This window comes from Dromaius novaehollandiae, chromosome 1 (genome assembly GCF_036370855.1).
Source record: "Dromaius novaehollandiae isolate bDroNov1 chromosome 1, bDroNov1.hap1, whole genome shotgun sequence".
In the NCBI taxonomy this organism is placed as follows: domain Eukaryota; kingdom Metazoa; phylum Chordata; class Aves; order Casuariiformes; family Dromaiidae; genus Dromaius; species Dromaius novaehollandiae.
The window spans coordinates 28,993,368-29,011,504 of record NC_088098.1 but is presented as its reverse complement, the minus strand read 5'-3'; the positions used below and the strand labels follow the sequence as shown (position 1 = coordinate 29,011,504).

Here is an 18,137-nt window from a genome sequence, read left to right as displayed (position 1 = left end):
GAGTCCTGAGTTATGATTTAATAATGGGGAGAAAAGAGTGTATTCCAAATCTAAGGGAAAAGCATAACAGTAGCCATTATCTGGAGCTGATGCCAGCTGAATTCTGATTAGAAATAAGACCTGTTTTTAGAAGCATGATCACTGGAATGTAATGAGGGAAGCAGTGAAATCCTTGTGTTTTCATGTCTCCAAAAGAAAAATCTGCACCTTTCTAGCAGATTTAAGTTACTCAAAGACAATTTATGGGATCCACTGGGGGGACAATCCGGTAATAGCCCCCATTAAACATGAAGCAAGATTATACCACCCTGTGATCCTTTCTGGCCTTGAATTCTACGCTTTTTCAACTTTAACACACACACAAAAAAAGAAGTATTTTTCATTGCATATGAATAGCTGTATGTTATTCAGGAGAGGTTTTTGAATGGCGTTTCCTTGAGTCTGATATGGAGAATTTTCTGATTATCAAACTGTAAATTGTCAGTGGCATAGTTTTCCTGAGCACTCTGGGACCAGCGTTCTTACGGTATTTACATGCCTAGAGATGCAGAGAGTACTGCCAATGCCTACTGGTGCCAGAAGTGATTAGAAAACAAATGACTGATTTCCAGGAGAGTTAGATACTTTGGAAATGCCATAGTGTGCCTTTCTGCATCTTTAAGCACATCTTTCAAAGCCTGATGCTAAGGGACTTCAGCACCTAATCCTGCTATCAAAAGCACTTCAGTCAGGTGGGAACCGGTGGGTCTCATACGCAGGGAAAATAAAAATGGGGCTACGGGGCAAAGTCACCAACCTGGCTGGCAGCACAGCAGCAGTCACTTCAGTGTGCTGTAACATGCCGAACTGCAAACAGCATCAGTTCAGAAGATGCTCCAGTGCCTCTGCAGCAGGGAGACACAAGGACTCTGCCAGGCATCCTGACTGCCCGTTGCCCTTGCTCACAAGCCCCAGCCAGGTCCCACTGGGGCATTTCTGAAAGACTCTGGTGCACCTCAGCAACAAAATTAAACACTTCTTAACTTATTTAGATGTCTTTCATTCTCAATTTTTTCTTAATTCACTTTCTACGAAAATGTCAATGACAGCCACTGCTACTTTTTCTTGCAACAGATCTGGCTCAAAGTTAGCCATGTGCTCTGCTTGGGTTTTTTTTATGTGTAGAACAAATTGCAAGCTCATCTGGGTAAAGGACACCCTAGCTTTTTGACAGCATGAAATTCAGCAATTGAGTTTACTATATCAATCGATCATTCAATCAACTAATAATAGCAGGTGACAAAAAGTCAGAAAGAGCAACTCACTCCTAAGTGTTCTACAAAATGAAAATCTCTCTAATTCATAGGAACTATTCTCTGGAATTGTGTCCTGTGTTTTTAAAATCTCTATCTGCTGTACAAATCAGGCATGGTGAAATAATTCATCCTTTAAAGGCAAATGCTCAATTAAAATCAAAGAACTCTTGACTTTTTTTTCTTAAAGATAAGCAATAATTTATTTCTCTTTCATCTTCACAATTATCACATACTGCCTAGCTACATGACCAATGCCACTACATAATACAGGAGAATTGCCCACCTACACTTTACTTGGACAAATACAATTGCAATTTACAGGTTAAATGTACTGTACAATGTGTTGTTGGAAAAAGGTCATTCTTATCTATACGATGGGATGTGGCATATGATTTATTAACAGATGCAATCTAAGATGTAAAACTTTAACAACTTTTTAAGCCAAGGATACAGTATAAAGCATTTTGTTTTGGTATTGTATTGTTACTAAAGTAGAAAAAAGAAAGCTAGAGAAATAAATCCAGATCTTAACGTACAGGATATGTATTAGGTTAAGAAATTAATTGGCTTCTCCATTTTTTTTATTTTGCTTTTCTTTTTCTTTTTTTTTTTATACAAATGAATAATATGAATATATTGCAGGATAAAGAAAGACTGCCAGATAAAGAAGATACTGTTATATGAAAAACAAATGAAAAATTACCAGGTAATTTTGCTTACAAAAAAGGCCAAACTATAAACAGCCACAAAATATATAAAAATGCCACATTGAACGAGGCAATCGTACTCTACCTAAACAGGTAGTATACTCTCTGAAAGAACTTGTGTTCATACAGTAGTAACTGATAGAAAGGCATTATGCACTCTTGTGCCATCTGGAGATTTAGCACCGTGCGTCATCAGTTCTTGGATTGTCATCCAGTTGTCCAAGATTTTCTTGTTTCTCCTTTTCATCATCTTTTTGTGACTCAGTTCAATAATGTTAATTTCCTTTTTGCCCTCGCTGCCACTCTGTGGACTTTCCTTAAGACACTCCAGCCTGCTCCGCATCATGAACTCCCGCCGCCTCCTCTGCTCCTTAGCTCGCACCAAATGCTGCTTCCGCTCTTCTTTGCTCCAGTAACGACCCATCTTCATTTCACTCATTGTATCATCATCTGTCGTCATCCCGCTGCGCTCTTCTTTAATTTTTAAGGCACGTTCCTTCAGGATTCTGTCTCGAACTGGTCTCTTTGTGATATACCTTGTCCCATCACTCCTTATTTTCACTTTCCATTCCATCTTGGGCTCTGCACACTTCTGCGAGTCTTTGCACATGCTCACCAGGCTGAGCTGGCTTTGGGCATACTCTACAGCAGACTTCTGCTGGATCAGTTGCATATAGCTTTGATAATGCTTTGCATGAGCTGGTATATTCCCGTACCTGTAAGACGAGCTGTGATATGGAGACAGGTAGGGAATGTGCTCAGTGCTCTGCTTTTCTTGGTCTGTGAATTTTCCGCTTTCTGAAGCCAGCACTGTATCCTCGGCAGCACCGTTTTGCTCAGTGACTTTGGTTTTGGATGAGGTTGCCTCCCTGCTGCTTTGTCCCGAGGACAACTGACTAGCCACGATGGTGCTCCTCAGGTTTTTCCTGTTGGTGATGCTTATCATCCTCTGGAGGGAGTTATCGGGGGATCGCTCCACAGTCAGCGGCGTGCTCCTGCAGCTTTCAGCCGTGTTGTACGCACTGGAGCTGTCCTTGTCAGACTTCTCGGGGTGCTCCATGATGTCATCCAGTTTGCCTCTTTGTACATCGACACTGGTGTTATAGTTCCTGAACCCTTCGTCATGTAAAGCCCAAATGTCTCCGTATTGATCCCTCACCTTTTGAAGCCGGTGAGCTTGCATAATATTCTGACATTCCAGTTCAATATTCCTCAGTTCCTCATTGAGTAGCTGTAGCTCATGCTCCACCCCATCTTGCTCCCTTCTGTTGCACTCTATCGTGCTGCTTGAGTAATACAGATCATACTCCCCGTGGTTTCGAATCTTGCACTTCAGTTCCAACAGCTGCCGAAACCTTTCACATTCCTCATCTGGGTTTCCTATGAAATCAGATTCAATGTATTCTCCAGATACGAAGCTTTCGTTGCACTGGAGTTCAACACTTCCTAACGTGTCTTGGCTCTGGCCCAGCTCCCGTTTGCTCTGCAGGGTAGCGTTGTTCTGCTCCTCAGGTGCATTTTCCTGCTCCGAGCTCTCATCATTACGGAGACTTTCATCTGTAGGTCCCACCCCACTGTCCTTCTCATGGTTGTTGGATGATGAGGTTGCAGTGTCTGTAGTGCCATCTTCTTCTTCATGCTTCTTTGGCTAAAATAATGAGCAAACCAAAATGATTATCAAATGCAGACCATATTACCCGAGAATATTTTCCAGCTCTGTTTTGCTTAAACAGGTGGGATCTGATTTGAGCTAAATTAAAACAGAACACTAAACAGCAGTCCTACTGCTCATGGCTTTTAAACATTTCTGAGAGTCATGCTGCGGTGGCCATACTGAGTGAAGTAGATGAATTACAGCACTAGTGACATATCTTCTAAAGTCCGGAAAGAAATATGCCCCTCTCTAGCTAAGCCATCTCTTTGCACTGTTTAAAGATAATGATCACCAGATGGTGTGCTGTTTTTGACTCTGGATCATGGCCAGGGACTGATGGAGCTGAAATCTTCTCAAACTTGGGAAAAAGCTTCAGTGCCTGTATCACTTCAAAAAAGTAGAGCAAAAGTAGTCCTCTCTGTTGCATTCTTGGGGACCATTTTTGTTCCCTAGCTAGAGTCTATGTTCCTCAGAAATAAAAATAGCCTTTTACCATTACGCATAGAACAACACTGAGTGATTGCCATAGGCATAATGTCAAGCTTTGGGGCTGTTGTTTTTTAATTCACTCCACACTCATTGTACCTAACCTATTTATATTCTTTTAATTCAAAAAATGTGAAATAATGCTACTCTAAAGGGGTGCATGCTCTTTCTTTTTCAAACTGGATATGCAAAGAGCATTCGCCCCGCTTCCCCTTACAGAGCCATCACCCAGAGTGCAATTTATATGGCCTGTTCACCAAATATCTCAGTGCGCACAGCACCAACCAAATGCTTTTTCTCTTTTAGGAGGTATAATTACATAATTATATGTAATGGGAGTAAGAGTCACAGGAGAAAAAAGGTATGGTGCATCCAATGAAAGGTAACAAACTCAAAGAGGTCACTGTCATAATAAATTCTTTTTTCCTACTTTGACAGACAGTAAAACAGGATGAAAATGTGTCTCTTATCTCCTCCTTTCTCCTTTCTTCACTGGTACCCCGTGATCACACACATTTCAACTGTTTTCCTTTGCTCAATTGTTAGGGACAAAATAATGCTTGAGTCTCAAAAAAAAAAAAAAAAAAAAAAAAAAACAAAACCAAAAAAACCTAGAAATGCAAATTAACAATGGAATAAAATAAATTTTGAATGAAATACAACATCAGCAGAATTCAGTGTGTGTGACAGACTAGTTAAAAATCTCTGAAGGGATGTTTTAGCAATTTCTCAGTCTCAGACAAGACTTGCAAAGAAAAAGTTCTCTTCAGAATAATAGTGTACATTTTACATCCATTCTTATGCACATACAACATATAGATGATAGCAAAATACACAATACACACATAATTCTCATGCAGCTTTGGCAACAACATCTGCAATCTGTCAACTACTATCCTTCACTCTCCCCAAATGGAGAAGAAATTCCCTCCTTCAGTTTAAACATCATGAGAAGCAGACAGGATGTATTCGATCTTATTCAAAGGATCATGTAATGGTTTAATGTATATTGATGTTGTAGGGTCAGAATTTTATGGAAATTAGATTTTGACTCTGCAATGGAAAAAGATAAACTTTCATGAAAAATCTGCAAGTTTCTAAAATTTAGAGGTGTGTTTTTTCTCCATCTGAGATCCTCTTAGATATTTCTATTTATCCACTTAAAAACAATTTCCGGCTTCACTGGAAAATGGAATATGAAGAGTAATAGCAATAGCACTCTGAATAACTTAAGCTCTTATGGAATTTCTCTACACTTATCATTTACTTCTTTCTTTACTCAGCTGACACATTACTGTGAAAGCATAAAATCCATTGGAAGATTTTATAAGTCTTTTGTTATATTTGTCTGAAGTAGCTGCAGCAGTTTCATCTCATTTTTAAGAGTAGCTGGAAGAGTGGTGGGAACACAATGTCTTCCCACACTACTTGTTTTTCAAGAGTTCCAAAATTTTGTATTTTGCAGAGAGATAAAACTCAATGTCTACAAAATTCTTCATGAAAACCAGGAGTATCCAGAAAGCAGTCCAGTGGCCAGGGCATTCACCAGGAATCTTGGAGATTTGGATTCAATTTCATATTTTTCTAGTCCACCTCTTCCAGGTGAGTGCCACTATGTTAGCAATTCTGGTCCCTTCTGTCACCTCCTTTGGAGCTGCTCCTGTTTGTATTGACCTCTTTTCTCTCCAAACCTTTCAGCAGAGAAGTGACTGCAGTCTGGGTCAACTATATTCCAAGTGAGCGCTCCAGCCACTAAACTGTGCAACTCGTTTCTCCCTGCTCTAGAAAACATAACTTACACTAGGGAGAACAGCTCCGTCAGACACTGGGAGAGCCCTGCTGCAGAATGGCCACTGATGTGGGCACCTCCCCCAAATGTAGGGCTTCATCTACACTAGCAAATGAGGAGCCCACTCTCTGGCTGTGAGGGTAAGTGGCATAGCTCAACTGGCATCCATATGACTAAACTCATTTTACCCCTTAGAAAGGGTGGCTTATCCGTACTGTGTTAGCACAGTTACACAGCTTCCATGAGCTGAGCTGCATGACGCTACTAGAGCTTCCCTTGGTGTCTCCAGCATGGTGCTGCACCATCAAACAAGTGTATGTGTGGGCACCTCTGAAAAGTCTCTTAACATATCTATTTGCATCTTTAGGTGCTGAGAGAGACTTTACAGTTTGCTATCAACACTTTCAGAATTAGTGGTTCTTGCTTTCCACACCACTTTTATCAACAGTTTAAATTTTGCTCGTTCAAATTCCACTTGATCTAGACTGCATGAATAGAATATGCTGTCATCGGCTCAAGTTAAACTTAGCATAAGTAATTTACACGCACAGACACACACACATGCGTACGATGTAAACAAAGCAAAACCCATTTTTCTACTCTGTCAGAAACCAAAAGGGTAGGATTCATCTGACCAAACGTAAACAACTGTAGTATGGACACCTGGATGTCATGGAGCCACCTGTAGTTCTCTTCCCTGTCAAGAAGAAACAGGCACCTCTACATTCAAATTCTTCTCATCATAAAGTAGTCATCTATTTTTAGTTAAATCCTTCCCCACGATGTGAATACAGGCAATTAATTCAATTACAAAGACTGAAAATAATACAGGTATTTACTACACTACAGGTTTTTGGGAGGTATTAAAAAAAAAATTCACTGTGATTCAAATAAGGTAGCCCCTGGCTTTTCTCTTCTGGACCTGTCATCTTTAGCAGAGCTGCTAAATGTGTGCAGACTGAGCAACCTTTTCCAACATGAGATTATTTAAATTTTATTTTGAAAGGTAGCAAGCCTAATTTCAAGTTAAGTCCCTTCTGAAGAAGAGGAGATAGTCTCCAATCATCAGTGCATTGCTTTTGTCAGTGTTATCTATTATCTATTCCAAACAAAGTGTTTGTTTTCAAACATACACTGTCAATCTCTTCTACAATTATTTCTGTTGGAAATACCAAAGAGCTCTGTAGGCCTCATCTTTGCAGTGAGAACTCAGATAATGAGAATGTGAGGCTGGTGGTGTGTACAATCAAGCAATAAATGAACCTCAAAAGATTCTGCATTTCAGCTCCAGCAAGCATTCATGCCTGTAAGAATGGCTAATCTTGCAGGAATTCAGGCACCGTTCTAGTCTCATTTTACAACTTCTGGCATATATTGGGGCTCAAAACCTAGGCTGCTACTAAAGTTTGAAAACAGTGAGATTCAGTTGAGGGCTTTAATAAATCTGGGCTCTCTGGTCAGTCTCTGATGATGAAAGTGAGACTGGCCATACTTAGAGGAATTGCCACTGTCCCCAGTACTGGCAGGTAATGGCAGGTTTCCCTACTCGGTAGGGAAAATATGAGGTATTCCAGCCATGCAGGAAGATAGAGATTGATTTCAACGGTGCACTAAAAGGGAAAACGCTCTTCTGCAAACAGCGCTGCTCTTTTGAAATAGGCCTCTCCCAAAACAGAATTTCCTCCAGATATTTTCTCTGCATTTCAGCTGTGAATATACTAGAATGAATTATTTTAACCAATTCTTTCTTTTCTTAATAGGTTTTGGTATATTTCATAATACTGATAAGAATTTCTGCATGGCAAATGTATAGTATTCTTCTGAAAGTTATCTGTGCTATACAATGAACTGAGATGTTCTAATGGGGAAGAAATACAATGGGTTATAAGAAATGGAGAATTACGTCTTTCCTCTAGGTTTATTGAACTATGCTATACAGAGAAGATACAAATCTTGATTAAATTCTATAGTGGCTCCAAAACCATATATAAAAGATACGACTATCTTCTTAATTCTTTGCCATTCTTCTATTATAAACTATACAAAATTTTCTGTGACAGCTCACAGTAGAGGTTAAAATGGCATTCTGTAAAACAGACTCATATTTGGAAGGGTATTCTGCTATAATGTGCATTCATTCCTGCAGCTTGCGAGATTCATGATGACAGATGACTGCAAAACCAGAGGACTGTGTTCTGGTTCACAAAAATTAGGGCTGGCACTGCAGCGAAATCTCCATAGCCAGTCAGGGAGCCTGAAGCTCCTGAGCTGGGATACTTGCAGCTGCAAGGAGAGCAGTTTCGTCGCTCCGAAGTATTATGTGATTCACCTCAGGAAACTGCTAGGCTCTCCTAGCCCCACAAGGAGCAAAGAACACAGGTTTCGGACTTGCTGAGTCACTCCGAAGAGTCCAGAGAGGCGGCAGCTGCCACCGATCACTGATGGCCCGTTACCCACCCAGCTGCCTTCGGCTGGCTCGATTACTCAGCAGAAGGGCAAAGACAGGTCTGGCTCTCCCAGGATTACTTCAAGCAATCCAACATCAAACACCTGCGGAGCGCAAATGACCATAATTTGCTCAAGCGCAGCTCTCTCTACATTAGTATAAAATCTCAATGGGGAAGAAGAAAACCAGCCCCTTTGTGCAGCATCGTAATTCAATAATTAACACTATCCAAAACCCAAATTCAGTGAAAGGTCAGAGTTTCACAAGACTGTGGGAATGGACGTTCACAACTGTGAAGTGATTTCAGAGGCCTAGCATGTTTTGTGAGGGACTAAAAGGGGGTTGTAGTTAGAGCTGCTCAAGAATTTTCCTCAAAAGTGGGGCCTTGCAACAGACTTTATAACAGCCTTTCAGTTATGGCCCTCTTTTGCAGGCAGCGATCCAAAGCTCAGTTTTGCAGGTAAATGTGTTAACTACTGCACTGCTTGCTACTTTGAGCTGAAATGTGGCATCTTTTTTATTTTCTTAACCAGAAATTCTATCTTGAGCATCAACATATTTTCTCTCAGAGAGAACACTTTTTTTCTGCAAAGCATTTATTTTGCAAGGCTCCCTTCACCTCTGACTGGGGGGCTATTCTACTTTGTGCAAATAAACACTTGCAAGATCAAGGATTTGAAATCTGATCTACCATATTCCAGATAATAGTCTTAATTGCTGAGTTATTCTGTCAGTGTCTCTGTCCCAGTGAATATTTAATTTATGCAAAGTGAATAGCTTTAGCAAGAGATATTCCTTAGTCTACAGACCAGTGTCAGGGCATATGGTGGGGAGGGGGCAGTGAAAGCACTAGACAGATGCCAGGTCCCGAGCCTGGACAAGGCAGTGCAGGATTTGGACCCAGGTCTCCCAGTAGGCAAATAAGTTTCTTGGTTTCTGGAAGAAGGCTCTCAGTCTCTCCTTCTCTTCACTTCAAAGAAAAATGCCTGTGGCCCTACGTTGGAACTATATAGACTATGCAGGAAAAGGAAATTTAAGTCACAAATTTATGTGGATGGAAAAACTGTTTCTATGCCACTCCAGATACGCAGAAGCCAGTAGATGAAGTTGGATTTTATTTCCTCACCTCCACTCAGTGCGCAGGCTGACAGATCATCTGGTTCAGGTGTGGTAAGGTTGCTTACACCTCCCACAGTAAAGTACAGTCGAGGAGATCCATCCCTTGACGTCACTGTACGACTGAGGATGCACATGTATCTTTGCCACAGTCACACCACTTAAAGCACACAGAGGCAGGTAAAGGGATAGCAGCAAACTGAAACTATGCTAAGAGCATGCTTATTTGTCTCCATTAATGAAACAGGTGACAAACTCTGTGCTGTCCATGTAAGCAAAATCCACTTGTATTACTGTTCCTCCATCAACACACCTGTTGTTTGTTTTAACATCTCTTCCATGTTGCTATAAAGTAAGACTGTATGCTCCCTGGTGCACCTTGCATGTGTACAACAAGAAGCGGCACCTATCCCAGCCTGGAGCTCTAGATGCAACTCTCATACAATCTATTAAAAATATATAATGACATAAAATATAAACCCCAAAACCTTTAGAATTATAGGAGGCAAGAAATATTATTCTGAGAGCTCAGCAAAAATGAGAAATCTGCACTTCTTACGTCATGGCTTCCTAAACAGTTTGTTAACTTGTCATACTTGGCCTAAACATTACTATTCTCCTTTTCCTTACCTACAGCATACTGGCATTCACAGCATTTTAGAGACAAAGCTCTATCAAAGCCTTTGACTCCATTTTACAGTGTACCATTTCATTCTCTGTTAATAAAAAAGTATACCTAGCAAAATTTCAAATGATACATTTAGTAGCAGTCCTACCTGCTCCACCTCGGCTGTGTACTGCATCGCTTCATTATGCTGCTCTTCCAACATTTCTAAGTTTAACTCCTCTAAGAATTCATTCCTTTCATCATCCAGCCACCCTTCCTCCAGCTGCAAAGAATACATTAGTACATTATATTATGTTAGCAAGGACGCATGCTAAAACAGGGTAAACCCAAATGGCAATGCCTGACTAGTTCTTTTTATCATAATGATTCTCCTCAGAATGCGAGGCTGCAGGAGTTCGCTTCGCAAAAAAGAAGAAAAGGATGAACAAACGGGACTCTTATGCCTTTTATCCTTTCTTGAAACAGTATGACTGATTTTCTCTCATAATGAAGGAGACTGCGCAGCACAGACATTATTTCCTTTCAAAAGGTATGAAAGGCGTAGCGCATAATCCTGAAGCTGTCATGTTCATTACCTCCCCGAGCCCCGGCGCTGAAAGACCTGCAGTGTTACTAATAGGGCCGTGAGACAACTGGGCTCTTTCCTTTAACAGCCTCCGCCCCGGTGCTGCGCCCGGGTGCCAGAACCTCAATCGAAACCTTATGCTGTATTTCCATCACAGTTTTCATATCGATCTTCCACGTAAACAAACAAACAGAAAAGGGAGACTGAATGAGGTGGTGACTAGAAGACCAGCTATTTTTGTTCTTACAGTGTGCCTGGGAACAAGTCTTCTCTGTTTGGTTTTTCCTAAGAGCAAAATAATGCTTTAACATTTGGTGTCCCGTTCTCTACATTTGGTGAACATAACATTAAAAAAGGACAAGAGGGGACGCTATGTTTTCCTGGCTCCACACCCACTTTAACCCTCTCCACATCTTTCTAAACTGTTAAACAGGCGCACTTGGCATAAAACCCTGTTCTTCCCATTTTGTTCACTGTGCACGTGTGCACATGGCACATACCCATTTGTACTTGTAATCCCTGGCCAGATGGTGCGGTGTGTGGAAAAGAAAAATGTTAGTCTGCGACACTACTGGCTATAACTGAAGGGGAAGTACTAGAAAGAAATATTTATTGTTTTGTCTCTAGTGAAGGCACCAGTGGAAGAGGGTGATAAAAAGATGGTAAAGGCTACAAGTCAAAACATTAGACAATTATGCAAGTCCCAGCTATTCAAAAGTAAGAGCATATCTTCAGGCAGCAAGAGGGATGTAATGTGGGCCAACACCTGCTGTACAAGCACCAGTCCATCAAAGCCAACATAGCTCTGGCCCACAGATGTCAAAATGAAAAATTAAACCAAATCAGCAAGCAGTAGTCTGAAGCTGCACAGTGACTGATGCTGTGTGGTACTTTTAACTGGATACTGGTAGGACATCACTCTGAATGTTTCTGTCACAAACCTGATGTGTTTCTGACTGTGCCAATTAACTCTTTCCTCTTATAAAGAACAGAAGCCTTCCAGTTTTCCTTGGCAAAGCTAGCTTCCAAGTGCTTGGGATTAGAAGGAAGCTTCTTTTGTTGGCATTTAATTTTTATGCTTGTCCTTTAAACCATCTTCTGAAACATCTGGCAGTGGCCACTAGTTTCGTTTACTTGTCTTGTTTGTTTTTTCCCAAGGAAAGGATGAACAGAGTCCTTCCCTACCAGAAATTGCGCAGTTGAATTTCCCATATTTGAAGAAATTGCAGGGCTTATCAAATCTAGAGCATAAATTATGAGCCCCACTTGGGTAAATCTGCTCCAACACCTTACTAAAGGGGATCCTTGTGTTATGTTACAGCTTTTAGAATAAAAATATATGGCTTAGTACATATGTACACCATATACACTGAGCGCACATATACACATGTGAATGCACATGCCTGTGCTGTTTGTTTACGTATTAAACAGGTTGTACGTGCCTCCTGTGCTCTGTTTCAAAACTTAATTATACATCAGTATTCACTGTGCAAATAAATGGTCAGAGGTGTTCTTCCCTGTTACTGAATGAATGTGCTCAGCAGTCAGTCTTCAAGATTGCAATACTGCCATTACCATTTTCTATCTAAAAATAAGAGCCTCCTTAATCCTGCTCCTTTTTACCATCAGAGTCAAAGCAACATAGGTAGCTGAAATCAACTGTTTGAGGACAGTCTGATTTCTGAAATACTATTGCTTTTTCTTCCGTTTTGCATAAATATTTTCTCAGAACACATAAATTAAACTAAAAAAACACCCAAACACCAAAAGACTTTTATACAATGAAAGCAGTGCCTACACGGGAAGCTATACTGGTAGAGTTAAATAATTCCTTATCTTACATTGATGTAACTTCTTCATGTTGACCAGTCTAAACAAACACAGAGAGTGAACTTTTCCTGGGCATAAATTTTATAAGTGAGTGGTTTTCTGTTCCCTACTGAAAAACAAAATATTTAGCAACAAGCCTACGAATATTACTGAAACAACTCTTGCAAAACTTCTGCAGCTTTCATACTCCAATGAGGGCTACAATTTCACAATATAAACTAATACATAGCTTTGTTTTGCTGTATTGTATCACCAGTTTTATGGGAACCGTTTATATTGCTGAAAAACATACATAAAGGAAACGGATGCTGAAACTGTGACTCTTGTATAACTCCTGGATTAAAGTAGAGATTCTAAGTGGCACTGAATTATTCTCACTCAATTTAATTTATACAGAGTATGCAGCTACTGAGACTGAGAAATACCAGATCAATAGCATGAGAGACAAATGGCAACATAACCAACTTTGCTTGAACTGCTGGCAGATGGAAAGAACAGTGACAATATAACGTCTCTTTTGCTTTAGAATGGGTTATAAACAGAATATAAAGGGAAGTACAAACAGTACTCTTCTTTCACTGCTACCTCACCTTTAGCCTGATGATCAGCCTAACAGCTCCCTCTGCAAAGATATAAAAAATCCTTGGCATGGCATAATTTTATTTTTAATCCCTGAAAATTTTTTTTAAAAGCTTTCAAAAATGCATCTCCCAAGGTATGATTTGTAATATACAAGCAATTTTTTGTGACCATGTTGATTTGAAAACAATTAGATCCAGGTTTGTCGAATGGTGCCATAATGAAATGCCTATTATTAATGCTTAAATGAATAGTTTATGTGCCCATTTACAAGTGCATAAGATAAAAAGAGCCATTACCAATGACCAGCTACAGTTTGGTGTAAGCCAATATAAATGACAGAGGTAAGTATGGGAAATTTGTCCCCAGAATGAGTAAGAATCATCACACAAGTACCATGCACTTTTCAAGTTCTACTCTATACTTTGCTAATATCCAATTAGTGCTGTCAGCTGTATTTGTATTATCTGCTTACTCTATCTGCTGCAAAAGGAATTGCTTAGCTTTGGGCTAACAAGCCCTAGTAATATCATGTTATTTTCTTTGTTGGCTAGGAAGTGGCAAAGCTCTGGAATTATCTTTTTCCTCCTTTTGTCAGGAACTTGCGCATTGCTATCTCTCAGCCTCTCAGCAGTTCATTACTTATGGTGACAGTGAATGTACAGTATAATGTGGGTCCGAGCTCAGTGCACCTATTCAATCTAACCTGCATCTCCGGTCTTGCAACCAGCAACACAATTTTCTTGCATTCATCACTGGAGAGCAATGCCACTGCCTCTTCCCGATTCTGGACATCTTGGCCATTTATCTAGAAAACAAATGAAAGTGGCACATTAGTTTCTATTTCCACAAAGCAACACACAATAAAGGGCAAATATCAGCTCATTTGTGGTGAATGTATGGACAATGAAACTCACGCAACGGGCTCATCTTCAGCCCCTCAGTGGTAAGTGCCTTCACTCAATTATGCGCTTACTGTAAGACCTGTATCGATCGGTGAAGGATGGCGGACATCAGAGGAAGCAGTTATGTTCATAAATGTCCAACCTGCGCCCTGGTAACATACATCTAGCAACACAATTAACCAGCCCCTGACAGGTGACGTTCATCTTTCTCCGTTCAGAGTAATGGAAGTGTCACTCTGAGATAATAGTGCTGGTGGAAGCAAGACTGGTAATGCTACAGCTGAAATCAGTCATACTGTATGCTTGTAGAGAGCCAATTAGAGAGCTACAGTATTATCTCTCACCAGGCAATACTTACAGGCCACTGCTTATTGCTGTTCCATTTAATCACTTTATATTTGTGTGTCCAGCTTGGTACCCAGAACCATGCAACACGTATGTATCCCCCTTACAAGGGGATAATGAAAATAAAAGTAGTTCACCAATAAGAACATGCTTCTCTTGCTATCTTTCTGCAGTTTTGTCACTACATTAAAACAATCACGTTCATGACTACATTGTAACAAACACATTTTGCGTTGTCCAAAAATCCATCTCGCGGGAATCAAGTTCCAAACACAAACGATGTTCTCCATATGCATTCAGTTTTGTCCAATTTGCAGCACAAGAACCGGGTTATTCTCACTCTAGCAGCAAAAAATACATGGCCTACTTGAAAATGTATGAGGACAAAACTGGAAGACAGAAGAATCTGACTATTTGGGAGAAAATAAAATATCGCCCAATATTTAGTCTTTGTAAGGGTTCAATTTCAAAGTAGCAGGAACTTCTTGGTTGAAAAGTACAGAGAAAGCTGTATTTTTTCATGTGTGTGTGGCCTGAACACCACGACTCAAAAACACAGCTTTAATTTAGATTAAAGAAAACCCCAGTGTACCATTTAGCTGACCATCTAACTGGCAATCAGCAAAATGTTTGCGACACTTCAAAGATAACATGAAGGGATAATTGTGGTCTGTAGGAGACCAGACAACCATCTGGTAATGCACAGATGCCCTGAACTGAAATGCGGAGGCATAGCCACAGAGGCCCAGGGCAGATCTTCAGTTTGTGCAAAACACCCGCAGCCCAAGCGACTGCTCGGGTGATTCGCATCCGCTGGGATGGAGAGGTTGTGTGAGGCTTGTGAGAAAGCGAAGTGAACAGTTGCAGCCTCAAAAACCTGAGGAAGACACAAAAGCCCCCCCATAGCCTTAACCAATGCCACCTGCTGTCCACAGAAAACACCCCTACACTCAAGGATCCTGCTTTCTCCAAACCTCCGTGTAATCCCAACATAATGGCAGTGTCACCTTCCATTTCTCTGAATTATCTCATCAATAAGAGTAAATAGAGGGTCAATATGTTTTCAGATATTGAAGTAAACCCCACATAACTCTCTGGGTGTTAACTTTAATGATCAAACTCCTAGCTATATATCAGTACTGACATTAAAGTAATGCTCTAGTCTACAAAAAACACAAGAGAATTACCTATGCTTTCTCTCACCCTTGGAGTCTTTACTCACAAGTGAAACCAATTACATTAGAAACTTGAGAATATTTGTCTGAACTCTACTTGGCTCTCCACTTCATCCAGAATTTTAGAACAAAAGGAAAGTAGCCAAAAATGAATGTATCATATATTTCCTTATTTTAAAAATGCATAAGAAGTTGGAATGAAAGCTTTTTTACTTGGTTAAAAAAAAAAAGAATACATCTGTTTTCTGATGTTTAAAAGTTAAAATCACCATTATATCCTGTTTGCTTTCTTTGGTGGATTTTTATATAAAGATGCAAAAGCAGTACATTGACTTTTCCATTTATAATCATATCCCATAATGTGACTGCACAACCCCATGACCCTGCGTCCCACTGAGGGGCTCACTGCCCTCTCGCAGTAGCTGTGCGTGTTTCGTGTGGGAACACGCTCCACACTGTGAACATCTTCAACATTCTCGACCACACAGAGAATAAAACAGCAGCCCCTGAACGAGCCCTGACATTAAAATGTAACTTATTATTCCCTTTTTGAAATACGGGCCACTTTGGTAAGCCAGCTTGTAGATCCTATTGTGCTCAGGAGATTAGCTAGATTCCCAAAGCTGATATCAAGGTAAGAAATACAGCTACAGCTTTCGGCAAAGATGTTCCCTGCGGAAACGAAAAGACTGGACGGAAGAAACGGACTGATCTTGCAACATCCAGAAAGCTTGTGTGCCTAAATTAACGAAGAGCAATTACGGAGTTGTTTACCGAAAAGCAACCTGTCATTACCAGTAGCTGCTTCTGGGGACTCAGTGAAAAAAGGTCAACATACAAGAGAAATTGAGTGGAAAACAGGACTAAAATATGACAATACAGCAAGAAGTTTCCAAATTACTCATTTTGGTAGTAGCTTTTGTCACTGATGAAAAATGTACTATTCACTGCCAGTTCAAAACTGAAATCTACTGTCATTCTAGCAATTTTTCTCTCCTTCCAGCTAAACTGCTCTCCTTCCTTCCTCCCGACCTAACAGCTAGCAATCCTCACTTACCAGCACTGTGCTTCATTGCACAAACCTACCTCAGGGAGCTGCAGGGATAGTTCTCTACATGAGTGGATCAACAGAAACCAAAGGGGAAGAAAAAGCCAAGATGGTGGATTAGCAAAGAACTCAGAAAAGTGAGATTTTAGTGGTAGAGGAAAGAAAATATTAACACAAATCTGATGAATCCCTCCTCGTGTTCACTCAGGATCGTCCTTTACTAACAGCACATCTTTTGTATGAAAAGCCTCTTGCCATCTATGGCTTGAGTGAGTTTTACCCAAATTTATACAATCAGTGAATGATGAGCAAATTTCTGACACCCACAGCTATGTTTGCAGGGTCCCTATTTAGCATTTGACACTGAGATGAACACAGAAAAAATGAGATTTACTAAAAAATGTGGCAAAGAAAGACGCAGGATATAAGGGCATGAGGCAGAACAAGTTTGTCATTCTCATTTTTCAGTACATGCACTCTAGCTCCCAGCTATTGTGTTAAAAAACAGACAGACATGGATTTTCTCATCGATCACAGTAACAAAGAGAACTATCTTCCCTCATTAACAATCCACAGAGAAAATGGCACTGCATGGTTGTCTGAAGAGAGTTTAAGAAAAAGTTTCTTGTCACATACTTGCAAAATGCGGTCTCCTTCCCGGATCCGGCCATCTCTGGCAGCAATGCTGTTTGGATCAACCTGCATAGGACAATATTCAAGAACTGAATATGGAAAGACCTGTACTAGAAATGACCACAGCTGCAGAATTTTGAAACAGCACGATTCCTTGCTCTATACAGAGACAGTTTATGGTTTTCTTCACAGTCATATGAATTTAGCAGCTCTCTGAATAATCCCAGAAGCTTGTTTTAGATAAAAACCTAATGACAGAGAGGGTTGGGAGTGTGCAATTTTCAGATTAATATTTTTCTATGCCACCATCAGGCGCTAACCTTCAGCTGCCAGAGCACTAAGAATTAACGACAGAATTTCTCTGCCCTGGAAATTCACTATGGACTGAGGCGATTTTGGAGCACCTGATACCTCTATACAAATGGGTCTGTCTTTGGGAAAGAAGCAGGTTTATTTTCTTTCATCAGAACTTTTACTGCTAAATGTTCGTCTCAGTTATCAATCTGTTATTTCCTCTGGAATTCTGTAGCTCTCAAGGAAATAGAAAAAACAACCAAGGAGCTACATTATATAGATCACTCACAGATTCTGTATAGTGGTTCTGTTCTGAGTCAGTTAATTTTCAGTTAGCTTAACCTAAATAGGTGTTTAGGGTTCCATTAACAGTTTATCAAAGTCACTATAGCTCATCCCTGAGAAATGACCTACTGTTCACAGGGCAATTCTATCTATCACCTTTCACTTGATGGTTATCTTAAATCATTTATTTTGCCTCATCATGCCATAAGCTATTTTTTCAAACCAAACATTTGAGTTTAGCATTTGGTTTGCAGGTTACACCCTCTACAGCTGTTAGGTATTATTTTCTTCTTGGGCATTGTCATAGAAAAATGATTCTGAAGTGCTTAATCAACTGTGAAAGACAATATAATTACA

At 40.2% G+C, this 18,137-nt stretch overlaps 1 protein-coding gene across 3 annotated transcripts in view; it reads right to left on the bottom strand.

Annotated features, from left to right (window-relative positions):
- Positions 1–1,544: 1,544 nt before the first annotated feature.
- The window catches only part of PDZRN4 (PDZ domain containing ring finger 4), a 251,951-nt gene continuing 235,358 nt past the window's right edge, over positions 1,545–18,137 (bottom strand). For 2 of the 3 annotated variants that reach the window (XM_026117762.2, XM_064507903.1), the window contains 4 exons: positions 17,205–17,267; positions 13,802–13,903; positions 10,270–10,383; positions 1,545–3,650 (listed from right to left, as the gene is read on the bottom strand). In XM_026117762.2, the coding sequence (XP_025973547.2) occupies positions 2,124–3,650; positions 10,270–10,383; positions 13,802–13,903; positions 17,205–17,267 (1,806 nt within the window). In that variant the 3' untranslated portion in view covers positions 1,545–2,123. The remainder of the gene's footprint in view (positions 3,651–10,269; positions 10,384–13,801; positions 13,904–17,204; positions 17,268–18,137) is intronic. The other variant, XM_064507898.1, reaches the window with a different exon arrangement.